The following is a 16,402-nucleotide window of genomic DNA, read 5'->3' as shown; positions in this document are numbered from 1 at the left end:
TTGCGTGGCTCAAAAGTGAAACTGAGTACTCGAAAACATTTTGCGTTTACTAGTTTCATGATTACACTCTAACAATAATAACGATTAACATATGAAAACCAAACAATTTCTAGAAATGTCGAGACTTTAAAAAGGACACAATTTTTCCAATTAAATTACGTTACTGTAGACAGAACAATTTGCTCGTAATTTGTACACGAGCTTAACAAAATGGCAAATACCGAGACGATCAGTTTCTTTCTCGCGCGAGGAAAATCGGCTAGAAAATCATTTCACACGACTCGAAGGCTTCCACTCGCCCTTTCGCGAAAGACACATTGGCAGCCCCTCAGAAATCGTTTCGATCATACAGCTCGTTCGATCAGAGAAAGACGAAGACAAAATAATAGGACACTTTAGAGCGGAGGCGTCGTTTCTCATACCCCTTTATCTCCATCCCGTTTTCTTTCATCTCCTCGCCCACCGCCGCTGTACGTATCGACAATGCGCCGAGCTGATCGATACGAACCGTACACAACGTATACTTCGATCTATTTTATGTACGCGGGTACATAAAAGGAGAGGGTGTGTCAGTGAAGTTGAACAAAAATTTATTTCGCGTCCAAGTAGTTACTTACACTTTAAGCAGGATTATATTTAAAATTGAGAAGGGGTGGAACATTCCTTCGTGAAGCTTCGACTTGGATAGCTTCGAAATAGCTACACTTTTTTAATTTTAGCTAATTTACTTTACTTCATTTCTGCTTTTAGCATTCAGAATGATAATTCAAATCTGTCTCGATGTTTATTAACACGATTCTTATACTGCACTGATATATCAACTTTTATCTATTTTATATTATTTATTGTGCAATCTTCATATTTTTGATAGTTACGAAAAAACTAGGCTAACTAATTTGCTTTTCTCGATACTATTTTCCAACGACAGAAAATATATAACTATCTTTAGAAAACACGAGACTCGTTCAATTATATCACCGGAAACCATCGCTGGATATAAATTAATTGTAATTGGAGTCAAAAATCTCAGCTATCGCCAATACTGCGCAGCGATAATTTCAGTTAATTATCAGTTCCCATTCCCGCCAACAATCGTTGCCTCTCCGCTCATAATAATACGATTTCAGAGACCACCTGTATTTTAATTAGACTGTAACAAGTAATGCCACTTTTCGTCGCGATCGATACGTGCAATAATTAAATATAAGTCCGTAATACGTGTCTATAATCGGAAGGCCAATTACTCGGGTCACGGTAACGCGTTTATCCATCTGCAATAGTATTCCGATCCAGATAAGATCGACGGTGAAATACGCGGCATTCGAAGACCTTATCGATCACCTTTAATGGCAATTCCAGTTCGATTCGACACGGTCGACTACGACTTCTCGCGCGATTCTAGGGTGGCTAGTGTCGTAATGGCTAACCTTCGTCCACTGTGCATATAATTGATGTCGAGATAATCAACATCAAACAGATACAATGTCGAATTAATGTTGCGAGGCCAACGTAATTATTGCCAAAAGTGTCACTGATTTCATGCGTAGAAATTTCGATAATAATTCAAAAGCAGAAACGCGATTAATCGTTCGTTAGATTCGCGTAATTTGACATTGTACAATTCTGTTCGAGAACACGGTGAGAGGTGATTAAATTGGATTATAATCAAAATATCAATTTTATATATGGTAGCTATCGCTACGCTTTGATCGAGGCCAACAACGTTACATTTTACCACAGAGAATTTATTTTCAAATTGCATCTAGAGAAATTACTAAAGTGTAATAATATTTCTTCTGGTTTTATTTTAGTGGACTTTAACGTAGATAATATTTTTATTGGTTTATCGCTTCTACAGAATTGCTACTCCCACTTTGTTCGTAATCGCTTTACATCATCGTTCGTTTAAACTTATTTCGTTCCCTACATTTTTCATTAGACCGAGGAAAGTGAAATTCCGTTCGTAAAAAACTGAGAACATATTACACCGGTCCATAACACCGTGGATATTACGATTCTCTGTACGCTCGTGTTAAGAAGGTAAACGTACAAGAAGGACATGCATACGAGCGATACTTTCCATCAGGAATACGAATCATATTTTCGTTAAACGATTTTCATAAAAAACGTTATATGAATACGTGCGTACTGTAGCGATACTGTGCGAGGGGGTGAGAGTAAAGGGTAAAAATTTCATTTCGTCGCTGAAACTTTTTTCGCTTCCGTATTTTTTTCCCTTTTTCCATTTTTTCCCCTCTTTTTTACGGCGTTTCACGGTACAGCCGGTGCAAATCGGCAGAGAAAGATGTCACGTGCGGAATAATCGTGAAAGAAACGTTCGGAGATTATACTGTCTGCAGAGACGACGTTTGGTCGTAAAAAAAAAAAAGGGAGGGAAGAAAGGGAAAGGTATGAAAAGAGAACAGTTTTAATCCACGGTTCTCGCGAATGTCGCGATAAAAATCGACGTGGAAGGAGCTGGCAAATTGAATGACTCTATTCCAGGTGTCGTAAGGAAATTGAAAAGTAAGATGTCGATTACATATGAATCCAACGCGTTACTTTCCAACGACGCTGCCATGTTTTATCGGCAGATCGACGTTAGTATGCTCGTCCCTCTTCTTCTTTTAGTAGGCGACTATACAAGCCCTGCCATGACACAGCCGTCATTTCTTTTTTTCTTTGAACTGCTCTTTACGATTCGTATTAACAAACCTTTATTTTCTATCATATTTACAAGCGAAACTAGCTTTCTGGTGTTTTAAGCGGGCGCATAAATTTATAATTAAATGGCAAAACGCGATGTCCAATTGTTTTAATGTTACAATACAACAATTATAAAGTTTGCTCAGCTGTAATAAGTTGCACAACTTTTTTCAAACGTGTTGGTCGCGAGAAATGATTGTTAATTAAAGCTCGATTAACTCATATTAATTCTTAAGTAAACTGAATTTCGAACATTTTCCTAAGTTTGTCTCAACGTGTATTTCATTTCTAGTGATTTATTTGAAAAAAGGAAGCGGTAACTAAAATTTTCCTCCAATGATACGAAATTATATTACTTCACTTTGAACTTATAAAATGATTAATACTCCTCGATTCTCCGTTCGCGCAATTAACAAGTCTTACAACGAGTCGCGAAAATAGCCGATGAGTCTTGTTCACGGGAACGAAGCTGCACTTTTGCTCTGTCAGTGTCGCAATAAAAATTTCCTCAGCTGAGGTTCCACCGGAACAAGACTTGGCGCGCTCGCCCCGGCTTTTACGAGCCATAACGTAGCCGAAGATACGGGCAACCGCTTCTGTTTCGCACCTTAACCGTTCACTCGGCTAAGCAGACGTGCAGGCGAGGTTTGCAAGTATAATACGTTCTCGTCTGGTTAACAGTGCGACGCCACGGAAAAATGTAACGAGATCTCTGAGGATATTCTTGCTTGAAACTCTTAACGAATTCTTGGCTCTGCGAAATGGTGGCTCGCGAGCTTTCTTTAGTTGAGACACACAAAGTTGCACCTTGTCGGACGATTTTGGGTGTTTTAAAAGAATTCTTGCCACTAACCAGACGCTTTTCAATTGGGCAGTTTGTTGAGTGGAAGAAATTGTGCAAACAAGCAGCTTTTTAACGACGATGCAGGTTCTGAGTTAAATCGATTCGTACTGTAGAATTTATAATTATGATTTGATTGAAACGATTTCTATTTCCATTTGTAACACAAGACTTCGATCAAATAGAGCTTGAATTTGTATTTGTTTTATTTTTTAAACAGCATGGTGGATATTTTTAATATTTTTACATATCGTATGCATTATCTGTCTTTTCTGTACACTTAAATGTTCTGATACTTTTGAACAAGAGATATTTGATTTTTTTTTTAATTTGTGCACGAAGGAGAGATCTTTTTTAAAATAAAAATTTGAAGCAATTATGTGTCTACAGTTATAACAAAATTGTATGAGTTGACGCTATTCGAACTTGACGAATTAAAAAATATGCAAACTGCCAGTGGTGGTGACTTGCTATACCTTGCATAGAGGCGTTTCAAAGACATGTGAACGAACAATTTATTGAATGAGATGCAATTAAATAGTATAATACGGGGAAACGATTGGTATATGATAAAACTGGGAAACTTCAGCCAGAAAATCGGATAACGCGTGGTTGTCAATCTGTGCCTCCCGAAATCGACTAACCTTATTGCAAAATCGATTCAACGTGAAATCTATTCAGCCTTGGGCAATGACAGATCACGAATGCAATCGTCTCGTGCCAGCAGCCGATGCAATTAACCTCGAACGCGGATACAACATCTCTCTGTCATTTCCTTCTTATAATCCGAATATCATATAATATAATAAATCTAGCTCAAATCGAATTTAGTATTTTTGTGTCTAAATGCATTTAGTTCTTTCATTTTTACAAATTTGTTACACTATCAGTACCTGTTAATCGCTTGGAATATTTACTGTTCGATTATTCGTTCATTTAAAATTATTTCTACCATAGAAATGCAATTTATTTAACAAAAATTTTTTTCAATTGCTACTATTTGTCACTCCATCGTGAAACATACGATTTTTAATCCGTGGACAAGAATAAAATGAACCTAAAGGGTTCACAAAGCATAAAGTTCGAGCTTCCAAGACTTTTTTACTTGATGCAGTGTGTACCACATAAATATTAAATGATTTTTGTTCTAACACACTGTATGTACATAACAAATTTTCAGTAAAGTTTCCAATTGCGAAGAATACGTAAGTGCAACCAATTGATCAGTATGCATTTAATTCCTCCTGAAATTAAACCGGAGCGAAGTAAGAAAACGAATCCGCGTGCTACGTGGCAGCATCGCAGCAAAATCTGATACAAGGATCTTTCGAGTAATTTAAACAGAATGAGAGCCCGACTCCCATAGCCTTTATCCTCCGAGAAAGAAATTAGAATTTCAAAAGAGACGCCTCAAAGCACGGAAATCCTGGACTTTCGCGGAACTCCATTTTAAAAGCGAGTGCGATCGAGAGTATCATGAGATATCCAACTATTTCCTTCTAATTAATCGCGAAACACCTCATTTAATATAACTATTCGGAAGTTAAATAAAATATATGGGAACTTGGCGTGGAATCAATTTCCAAAGTTATAGCTACCGTATTTTCTTTTTATTTGAAGAAATTGTGGATAAATTAGTTCATTTTATTCTTTTACGAAGAAAAAAAAAAGAGGTAGCTAGATTGAAGTCATTCAAAAATTAATTTGAAGATTCCTATGGAAATTAAATATGAGACAAAAATATTAACTCATTTGTGTACACATACAAATGCAGAGATTAACAGAAATAGAAAAAAGTATTAAGACTCTAGTTTCATTCTTCTTAAATATTACTTTGCAATTATTTTACTATCATATCGAAGAACTCTAATTATAAAATAGTGCACAAGCCTCAAAGTACAATTTGCAAAAGAAAAATGCAGAGAACTCGCAACGTATTCCCCGAAACCGATACAATGGGCACAAAAGGGTTAACATTAGCGAAACTGGAACGTATTCGGGTTTTCCCTGGTTTCCATCACGTAGAATATATTTCAGCCCCGCCGTCTTCGGTATCGCAATTGTCTGGCGATGCAGACCCCGTATTTCTTCACGCTAGAAAACACAATGCAACGAGTGCATTTAGATGCTGAACGGCAACGACTATCTCGCCTCCCACGCGGAACAGGATCTACAGCCTAATTTCCAGGGATGCGTCGTAATCCGGACGCCCACCGCCGATTTATGGTGAAAACATAGCCGACTACGGGGATGAGTGGAAGAAGGGTAAAGATACGACACGTGAATTGAAAATCTGCTCGCAGTCAGCCTAACGTGGCGATAAATTCTGCACCCTTTACCCTTCGCAACCCAATTCACTCTTTTAACAGTTCTCCCTGAACGATTGGTATCTTTAAAAGTGTACGACTAATCATCTTGTTTGATTTATTTGCATTTATACGTCTATTGATATCGAATTAAATTATAGAATTATTGAAATTGAAAAATAGCGAAGGGTTGCAATTGGTTAATCTTTATCCTGCAATGAGAGTGACCAACGAAGCTCATAAAATTGATTTAATGAAACAGAAGATGCTATCTTAAATTTGATATACTTCAATTGTAATTGGTAAAAAGGATTTACATAACGACAAGTAAAATGACCAATGCATAAAATATGAGTAGGAACGAGTTATTTCATTCCACTGGAATCTGGACAATATCGTGAAATGTAGTTTCGACTTCATTGTCTGAGGGCAGCAACAATGCTACGAAACTTTGACGCATTTTACACGGCAATTAGAATTGTCTACGACTTCCTTTTGGAATAATACCTCGACGTTTATGGCCTTGCCAGCTCGGTCGCCTTTTAGTTACACAGACAAGAACGTAACGCATTTGGAGAACGTATTACGTAATTGTACACTAGATTTATCCGTGGAACTATCAGCAGTTAGTTACTGGTAAAGATTCCAGTATTGTGACAAACTTTCGAAACAAACACCTAACTAAATAAAGGAAATCCTTAAGCACATTATTCTTCGTGGAAGAGTGGAAGAATTAAATAATAATGCAAATTCTGTGCGAAAGTTTTGCAGGAATTTGCAGACTGTAATTGCAGTTGAAAGTGTATATCTGCTGTGATAATTCTTATGCTAATGGAACACGAATGTTTCAGTTCATTCAAACTTAAAAAAAAAATTAGACAACAGGAAATTCCACGTCGAATATTTAAATAAGCGTACTTTTATCACTCTAACACTTAATGCAAAATATAAATGTTTCAAATGGTCGAGTTCATCGACTGTAAATATACGTGACAACTATGTAATACTGTTTTTTACCACTTAATGGCAGAGTTTCGCTTCTTGCTCTAGAAATATTGCGTACAGTAATTCGATCGAGGAAAAGCTTGGACCATTTTTGCGGGGAACCATTTCTACCGCGTGCATAGTGTTTGGGGGAATATATGCAGTTCCATTTGGAACAGAATGGGGGAGGAATTGAACTTTCTCCGTGGGGGGAATCGTATTTGTAAATTTCATGTACCAAGATTTATTTTCGTTGAATTAATGGGACACCGGGCATAAATATTCAATGAGGAATAATTTCATATAGTTACAAGATACGCGTCAGTTAGACTTCCTTTTCGTGGCCGTTGCCGATCTCCGCTGGTGAATATATTTTCACGGACGCGCTCATGAATATCGTTCCCAGCATCACTGATTAATTCTCCGATATTCCTTTAAAAGAGGAAAGGATCTCATCTTTCGAAATTTTCTCCGATCCAAATTGAAATGCAATGCTTCTGTTCGTTGACTGACCGCTCTAACAATGACTGAAATGTGTAAACGAACAATCTGATATTGTTTGTAAATCTGTTGTATGTTCGAATCGATTAATATTAGTCGTGGAATTTTTTCTATACACGATGACTTCAATTAATTATCTTGATAATGATTTCAATATTCTTTTATTAAGGTTTAATATTTTTTTTCATAATCGTCCAACAATATTAATTTTATACAGTCTTCCATTTTTCTGTCTCTCTAAGATAATTTTGTTCTCATTTACATATATTTCTAACTATCAAGATAATCTGAAAAAATATTTGTCTGATATTGCATGTTGAGAGATTAAGATATTTCCCAAATATCCAATTTATTTCATCAAAAATATGGTCAATCGTGGACACATACGTCAGCTAAATTAACGCAGGCATGAAGAGAATTCCATGTCGAATTTCTGTGTCCTTTCTAAACTCTGCGCATCCTTCTAGCTGAGTTTACTTTACATAAGTAGCCGAGGTGAATCTTAAAATAAGCAACGCCGTCTTAAACTAATTTCGAAGCACAAAGGGTGCAAAATATCGCGGTTCACGGCGAGGCAATCTAAAATTGTAGCTTTTGTCGATGTACGAGTGAACTTAATTTTACCAACACTAATAATAACCGCGATACACGTGCCGGGGAAACGGAATTCAGTCTAATTCTGCTTCAGAACTTCTGGCGAGTCAATATTAATTGTTGCAACTCGTTATTCGCGGTGAAAAGTTGAAAATGGAATTTGTAGAGCAGTTTCCATCATAGCGAATTTGTTTAGTATAATATTCCCATCTTTTCAACTCGAAATGTACGTTATTTTCTAGAAACAAGAGTATAGGGAGAGAATTTTATTCGCAATATATTTCTCACATTTTTTAAAACTTTATAGATCGATCAATTTTGCAGAGTAAAAATATAATATTCGTTAAAAAGAATTATCTGTAATAATAATAACACTATGAGGATAAAAACTATTTTGTAAGGGTAATTTTCTTGAAAAAGGAAATTCTTCGTAAACTAAGAAATCTCATATATCTAATATCTACAAAAAAAATCCTCTCTGTTCAGAATAATTCATAAATACAACTTGAACAAATATTACACAGAAAATGATGTTCATTACTCTAATAAAAAATTATGTGCATTAACGACGTCGCGAAACATTTCATTCCCGTCGTAACAAAGTCGTGTAACGAATAGAACGTAATTGTAACAAGTCGGCAGGCCAAAAAAAAAAGAAAAAAAACGCGTCGTTAAAAATCGAACAGGTGTTTGCCCTCGTGGACATCCTGCATTCGAGAATCCCCGATAGTTTCGACGCTTCGCGAGTTCCATGCACCCCCGTGCGGTCCACTCGTTCGGAAAAACAAGTGTGCACGTGCGAAAAAAATTTATTGCAACGTGACACCTGTGCAAAGCAGTCGGGATGCAGTTCGAACAGGGAATCGAACCGGTCCCAAAGCTGGCGAACAACAAGAATGCGAGTGCCGCGGATGTTGAAAGGGACAAAAGTTTCAGCTCGCATTGCAGCCTGCAGAAAAGGAAAAAGAGAAGAAACCCATGCGACGAATACAGACGACGATACTCGTCGCTGAGGAAGGCGATCCTTATGCGTAAACCTCTTGTCTCGTGTGAAATGTTTCAGTAGAGAATAATGGTGGGATACGAAATATATGGGAGGAATTTGAATGCGTGAAACACGAAAGAAATAAAGACTGGAAATATTTATTTACGCGTGTTCGAAATAAATATGCTTCCGTCGATGTTCTCTATATGGTAGACTCCTGATATCGTGCGCTAAAACGGAAACCGCAAGGTCGTCCTCGAGGAATCGATAAGAGGGTCGCTAATTTCAGTCACTTTCGGTATACGATCTCGGATGAACTATGTAATACACGGGAAGATACTTTGGCGTCTGGCCTTGAAAATTAAGTGGATAGTTCGTCCACTCCATTTGCGATAAATGAACAATTAACTGCACGTATCAATTATATTAAATCAATTATTTCTGTGAAAATAATTGAAGTGAAATAAAGGTAAGGCAATTTAAAAACTGACATAAATTGTTCCGTCTACCCAGACCGATATTTTCAATTAATTCTGCTTGTTCTTTTAATATAGAAAGGGTTAGCTTTTCGTACTGTGACGATACAATAAAAATTTTTTACACAGAAGGGAATACTGTAAAAAGTAAATACTTATCATCGCCAGGCATTTGAAACTGTACTTAAAACAAGTATCGCAAATCGTGGGTACAATTTCGCAAAAAATCGATTTAAATTTATTCCTCCATTATCAACGACAGAAAATGTGAAGCACAAGTACAGTGATAACATATTCACAGACACGAAATTCATAGGTAGAGCCATTCGAGAACAGAGGAAAATAATTTTTTACAACCCATCATTACGGTCGTCTGTAATTGGCATATTTATAGGTCTTTTAATTGCAGCCAGCATCCGCCTCAATAGAATCGTCGACATCGTCCCTTTAATGTCCTTTCATTACCATATCTTCCCGGGGTACACTGTGTATTTACCTGGGTCCTGTATACGTGATCGTTGATTTGGTTAATCGTATTTTAACGAAGCCTATTGTAAATCCGGTAAACAAAGGGAGATTGCTCGTAGTTGCTGGAAATAATAAGTTCTTTGAATCGTCATTTCGCCTATCGAGGTCTTCATCAAAGATAATGCTGCACGATTATTCAAGGGGTTGGTAAACGCTGTATCTCTGTTACACAAATTTAGATTTGTCTAAACGAAACATCTTTAACCATCTTCACTGTTCTCCAATTAAGTTTTACTTCGATATGCAATGATATCTGATAATTAGAATTTTTTATGCGACTTGTCCTGCCTGAACGAGCCGGTTCGCTGAACAAACTCTTTACTTTATGCCCGCAGGAGTGCCAGCCGGAATTCCTTCACGATCTTGTGTTAAAAATGAAAGCTTACATATTCACGCCTGGAGACTCGATATGTCGTAAAGGGGAAGTGGCCAGGGAAATGTTTATAATAGCTGACGGTATTTTAGAGGTGATCAGCGAAACAGGGAGAGTTTTAACAACCATGAAAGCCGGGGACTTCTTCGGAGAAATTGGAATCCTTAATCTGGATGGATTAAATAAGTAAGTAACTTTAACAGTACCTACAACGTTCCGCTATTCTAATCCGATCTTTATGATCGTCGTTTCGTGTATTACTGTTTCCAAGCACTTTAATGGATACTGTTTTATATGCAATGACCTACGACACTGTCAAACTATTTGCATTTCTAATCGTCAACATTGGTGAAACAATGAAAATTTTAGGAGAGACAAATGCAAAGTTCCAATCATACCATTTTTTTACATAATTCACATTTAAATCACCTAAAATCCAAGATTTTCCTAATTTAATATCCACACAGACTTCTTTGCCTGCAATCTTCTAAATATTACAATTATTTTCAGTGTGCAAACCTGACCGCTCTTTTAAAGGGTTAAAAAAGTTGAGAGAAACATTTTGCGTATTTTGCGGTCTTTTTTCTTTAAATTTCGTCTGCGAAATTCTTTCTGGCTTCAAAATTGGGGCCAGAGAAGGCAAGCAAAGGCCGTGGTGTACAACGATTCGGTTAATTCTACTGTAAATGGATTCAGCTAGGCCACCGAACAGGAGGAAAGAAAGTACATACTACTTGCATATCTGTTGATGTGCAATCTGTTTGATATCCTTGTGGTGTACCTTGAGCTATTCTAATAGCACATTTTATATTCAGTATGTGATAAAACGACTACAAAAGATTGTACGTCAACTTGTCAGGGGTCGTTATAAATGGGAAAATCCTCTCTCCACAAAGTTATCTTTCAAACGAGTCGCCAAAAAATTTATTACATTAAATTTAGTTTTTATTACATTTATTCTGCAGTGTCATTTGAGTTTTGAAAAATTTGTTTAAACAGAAACCAACTACAGTTTTTTGCTTCGTTTTCTAATATGCAGAAAGGTTTCTGAAAAATCCAATTTAAGTATATAAAAGTAGAAACTTCAGCCTTTGAAATGAGGAGCAGTATAACGTTACGTCGTACTGATACTTCAATACGGTTCAGAAGTTCAAACAAATGTTATTCTATCAATATTAAAAGGCAACATCGTTCTGACCGCTAATACGATAATTTACTTAAATCCAATAATCTGGTAACACGAAATGCAATACGTACAATGGTAATTTAAAACGTTCACGTGCCGCGGAATAATACAAATGACTGCCTGCTGACAAATGGGAACAGTTTCAAAGGACTTCTCCATTCTTTCGATTCCCTTTGTCTCCCGGTGAATGATCGCGTTCGCAACTTTCGTAAATGTATCGCGTGCAAGTTGCGCAATCGTTACATTTGATACATGGATCCAAGCTGTGAGAAATTTATGTGAGAATCGTACAGTCAGAGAGTGCTGCAGCGACCGTCGAAAATTCCAATCAATAAAAGCAGCTTTCAGCGTTACACGCTTATTTCCGTCGTCTCGTAATCCTGTCGCGCGTAGAACTTAGTTTCTTCCTTCATCCTTGCTACACTTGTCACAAACTTTTAACGATTAACAATTTATGAAGTGAACTGACAATTCATTTGAAGACAACCCTTTAAAATTTGAAGTAAATGAAGAACAAACTTAGACCAACATAACTAATTTCATTAAATATCGTCTGATTGACCAATGCACGCAAAATTATCATAGAAAAGAGCAAAATGAATTTAAAGAAGGCATGCAAATAAACACGTCCCTCTAAATTCCTATATCTCTGTAAAAAAATAAAATCGATACGAAAAGCAGACATTTAACGACCACGTCCAATCGTAATTGCAGGCGCACAGCCGACGTTCGTTCAGTAGGCTACTCAGAACTGTTCAGCCTCTCACGCGAGGACGTCCTAGCGGCGATGAAGGACTATCCAGAGGCCCAGGAAATCCTCCAGAACCTTGGCAGGAAGCGACTAATGGAGGCGCAGAAGGTGGCCAGGGCCTCCCGTCAGCCGACATCGCCTGGTCACGACTCGTCGGACAACAGCACTGGCAAACGCATCGTGGACAAGCTGAAGAGCGACGTGAAGGGTCTGAAGAACGCGCTCAGGAAAAGCAGACGGAACACCAGACCCGAGGAGAGTCTGGAGCTGCAACCATTGACGCCCAAGGCGCCAGCGTTGAAAAGGCAACAAAAGATCGACGATACCCAGGAGGTTACGGTGTCGAGCGTCCAAGAGCCACCAGTGTCGCCTCTGGGCGCTGGCCTGCCTTTACTGGCGAGGTTACGATTGTTGAAGGAAAAAGAGGAGCGTGACGAACGTCGAAACCTAATGGAAACTCAGGTGCACAGCCCTGAGCAACAGCAGCCTCCAGCGGAGGCGCAGAATCCCATGAACCCTAACTTGCCCTTCCTCCAGAGGATACTGTTGTTGAAGGCGAAGACAGAGCAGGAGGCGAAGGAGGCGGACAAAGAGGCGCCCACCAAAGAGCCGCTGCTTCCTAAGAACGTGATACCAGAGGAGTCGCAGGAGCAGTCGCCCAAGCCGTCTCCAAAGCAGCTGCAGAAACAGGTCTCGGTGCAGAGCACCGCGGAGCAGACGGCCAGGTCACCAACGACTTCGAACGCAGAGAACACGAACGGGACGAACGCGAAGAAGCCGTGGGCCATGCTGAAGGACGCCTCGTTGACGAACAAGGACAACTCGCCGCAGAGGAGTCCACCAACGCGTAGGTTGCAGCTGAAACAGAGCCTGGTGCATCTGAGACAGCAGACAAAGATGTACGCGTCCGTGGACGACCTGTCGCCGGAGTATTGCGGTCTGCCGTTCGTCAAGAAACTGAAGATACTTAACGAGCGACAAAAGTTGGCGGAACTCGAGAAGGCCGTGAGGAGCTCCAGTTTGGACTGCGGCGATAACGCGGAGATCGAGTTCGACGGGAACCTAACCAGGAGCCACTCGGAGGCTTGCGCCATCGAGTACGCCAGGAAGTTGGAGAAATTCAATCAGGTTTGTGAGCGAAAAGTTTCGTGGAATCTTTGATGTGTCAGACGCGCTTAACGCCTGGGGGAAAACGAATCCTGTGTGCACATTGGGACTGTTCTGAACGTAGTAAAGATCACAGGGCCTATCTTCTTGTAGAGGCTAACGATATGGCACATCGAATGAAATTAATTCAAATATCGATGTATAACGACAATTAGATACACACGAATTAGTTTCCTCGATTCAATATTATCGTGAGATCGGTTATAACATTTCAAAATATGTTAAATATAATCAAACTGTGTGCTTAACTCTATTAAAGAAGAATTACAGAACGAATTTCTGTACAGACCCAATTCAATCTATCTTTCACCAAACAATACGCATCCGCGTAAAGTCCACATGGTCCGCTAATAACTTTTACCAACATTTTCGTCTATTATTCCAGCTAGATTGGTCCTACTCCTGTTAAACCGTCAGTATCTGCTTTTAACAGTTCTCAAGAGAATACTGCATCTTCCAGAGTCGGCAAGCAACAATGTCGCCCACGGATCAGCTCTCGCCGGAGAACGAGACGCTGGAGAGGCGGAACCTGAAGAGCATCCTGAAGAAGCTTTCGGCTGGCAGCCGAACCGGAAGCTCTGAGACGTCCGCGACGAGCACGCCTGACCGCGAGGCGGCCACCGCCGAACTGAGGAAGCTGATGAGAGCCCCGACCATAGAAGGTTACGCGGCGCGGCACTCGAAGCTCTCGAAGAGCGTCACCTTCAACAAGTACACGCTGCAGAGCCCACCGTCCGAGCAGATCCCGGGGAATTACCAGTTGCCCGACTCCCAAGAGCAGGCCTCACTGCCACCGCCCAATAAACTCAGTTTCCGTCCTTTGGGCAGCGGGGGTATCCTGCAGATGGTGTCTCATCCTCGCGAGGAGGAATACTTGGGGGAGTTGGTCACTGGTATCAGAGAGATCGTTAAGGGTCGTCTGGTGAGTTCAAACTCTTCTTATTTCTTCCTCTACTCGGCGGTGGCCAACTTGGTCGAGTTTGGGTTCGATTCTTTTATGAGATGCACAATCGTTCCATGCAAGGTTATTTCGTTTGAAAGATTTGCTAGGTGTTGGAAAACTTGTGGGTAATTTTTGAAGTCAACGTAAGGCGATAACATTGCGTTTAGGGCATCTTTGTCAAGGAAATGTGTTGAACTTTCGTCGATAGCCGGGTAGTAATAGTAAAAAAAGATTTAAGAAGTAGTGTGAGTACTAATTTGTCTAGTGAAAATTGGTGAAAGGAATTGAGATAACAAGTTGTCTGATTTTTAACAAGTAGACGAGATCGTGGAAGGTATCGAGAAATATATACTGGATAAGGTGGAAAGCTTCTCCTAGAGAGGTTTTACAAGAATTCTTGGTTTCTTGAAGTAATTTCCTTGAAGATATTGGCTTCGAAGTTGCCAACTTTCGAAGCTGAATTAGACTGCTCGGCGTAAACTTTCCTCGTGCTCCGTTCGCAGGAAGTTTACCTTATAACCTCGCCCCTATTTGCATACTAGTCCCTGTTTACAAATCACTGATATATTGCTCGTTAGCATACTCTGCTTAACCAACGGCATCCGCGATCTGTTAATTTCGCCGTGCGAAAACATGACCCGTAATCAATCGGCCAGCAATTAGCCGTCGATAATAATAATCGTCGATCGTATAAGCATAAGTGATACACAAATGTAAATAAAATTGCAGGAGGACATCCAAACGAAATTCGAGAGGCAGTTCAGTTCTCTGGAATTAGAGATCCGCAAACGGGACGAGATAATATCGCAACTCCAGGCGAGGATACTGGAACTGGAGCAAAAAGAGTTTCGAAACGCGGACGACTCCCTAGGGGACAGCACAGAACACGACGCATCCCTGGAAGAGGACCTGGACGACGATCGCGAGGACCATCCGTTCATGAGGGACGGTTCCGTGGACACGGTCCTAACCACTCGAGCGCAGTACAAGCATTCCTCGCCGTCCATGGAGTCTGGCTCCCACAATCGAAGATCCTGGGAGGAGCATTCCGAAGAAGAAACGCTACAGCTTCAGGAACTACCCAGTTCGATCGTACCTCAGAGCCTGTGGAAGGACGACGTCGCGATCGACCTCGAGTCGAACAGCGAGAGCAGTAGATCCGAGGGCGAGTTCGAGGACAAACACGGTCGTAGCGACAGTGAGAACGACGGGGACGACGACGACGACGACGAGGGTGAAGTGCGTCGACAGGAGCACAATAACTGGGAGGTGGCGATGCTCGCCCAGGAACTGGAAGCGAGGCGAAGGAGTAGCGAGAACGCGAACCCGGGCTCCTAGCGCATTAACGAGATCCTAGACGTACTTTGTTACCTCACGAGCACCCTCCATCAGGAGGGATGGTGCAACGGGCCAACGGCTGCTACCAGCAACGCGACCCTATGCGAGAACGATTGCCCTTACTTACAGTTAGACTTCGATAGCATGACCAGTTGTAGGGAGACCATGATGTAAACACGATCCAAGTTATTCTAGAGGAGATCGTTCCTTTTCTATATGATCCTGGGTTACGTCGTGACGAGATTCGTGGGCCAAATTGTGCGACCTTCAATGCGAAAGGACGACTATATCATCGTGTGTTTCTAAAGCCTCTGGACGTCGTGAATTCACGTGTAACTTGCGTTTCAGTCGCGCTCCCTCCCTGTGCACACCTCTACCCACACATACGACACACACGTATACACGCAGATATTTACCGGTCCAGAGCTTGTTCTCCAGTCGTTTCTATTCTTAACGAGCCATTGACCATCGGCGCTCTTTCGTTTCACCCTCGATTCCGTTTAATTCTTGGTTAAGGATCGTGAAGACAAATCGTTAGACCTAATTATCGTTCATTTTATTTGGCCACAGTCAGCAACGGTTTTAGAGTTTCAACGATTATCAAATTTGTAGGTCGCGATCGTTCTTTTTTTTTTTTTTTTTTGATCGAATGAAACCGAATCGATATGTTTCGAGGGAGATAAAATGGAAGTCGATAATATGCATACTTGTGCACGTTTCTAG

At 40.2% G+C, this 16,402-nt stretch overlaps 1 protein-coding gene across 6 annotated transcripts in view; it reads left to right on the top strand.

Moving 5' to 3' along the window:
* The window catches only part of LOC143422238 (uncharacterized), a 175,900-nt gene extending 160,217 nt beyond the window's left edge, over positions 1 to 15,683 (top strand). For 4 of the 6 annotated variants that reach the window (XM_076892737.1, XM_076892734.1, XM_076892732.1 and 1 more), the window contains 4 exons: positions 10,257 to 10,480; positions 12,195 to 13,359; positions 13,832 to 14,320; positions 15,071 to 15,683. In XM_076892737.1, the coding sequence (XP_076748852.1) occupies positions 10,257 to 10,480; positions 12,195 to 13,359; positions 13,832 to 14,320; positions 15,071 to 15,679 (2,487 nt within the window). In that variant the 3' untranslated portion in view covers positions 15,680 to 15,683. The remainder of the gene's footprint in view (positions 1 to 10,256; positions 10,481 to 12,194; positions 13,360 to 13,831; positions 14,321 to 15,070) is intronic. The other 2 variants (XM_076892735.1, XM_076892733.1) reach the window with 1 other exon arrangement.
* The last annotated feature ends 719 nt before the right edge of the window (positions 15,684 to 16,402 follow it).

Source organism: Xylocopa sonorina, chromosome 3 (genome assembly GCF_050948175.1).
Source record: "Xylocopa sonorina isolate GNS202 chromosome 3, iyXylSono1_principal, whole genome shotgun sequence".
NCBI classification, from domain to species: domain Eukaryota; kingdom Metazoa; phylum Arthropoda; class Insecta; order Hymenoptera; family Apidae; genus Xylocopa; species Xylocopa sonorina.
The sequence above is the reverse complement of the archived record's forward strand: the minus strand, read 5'-3'. Positions and strand labels throughout refer to the sequence as shown.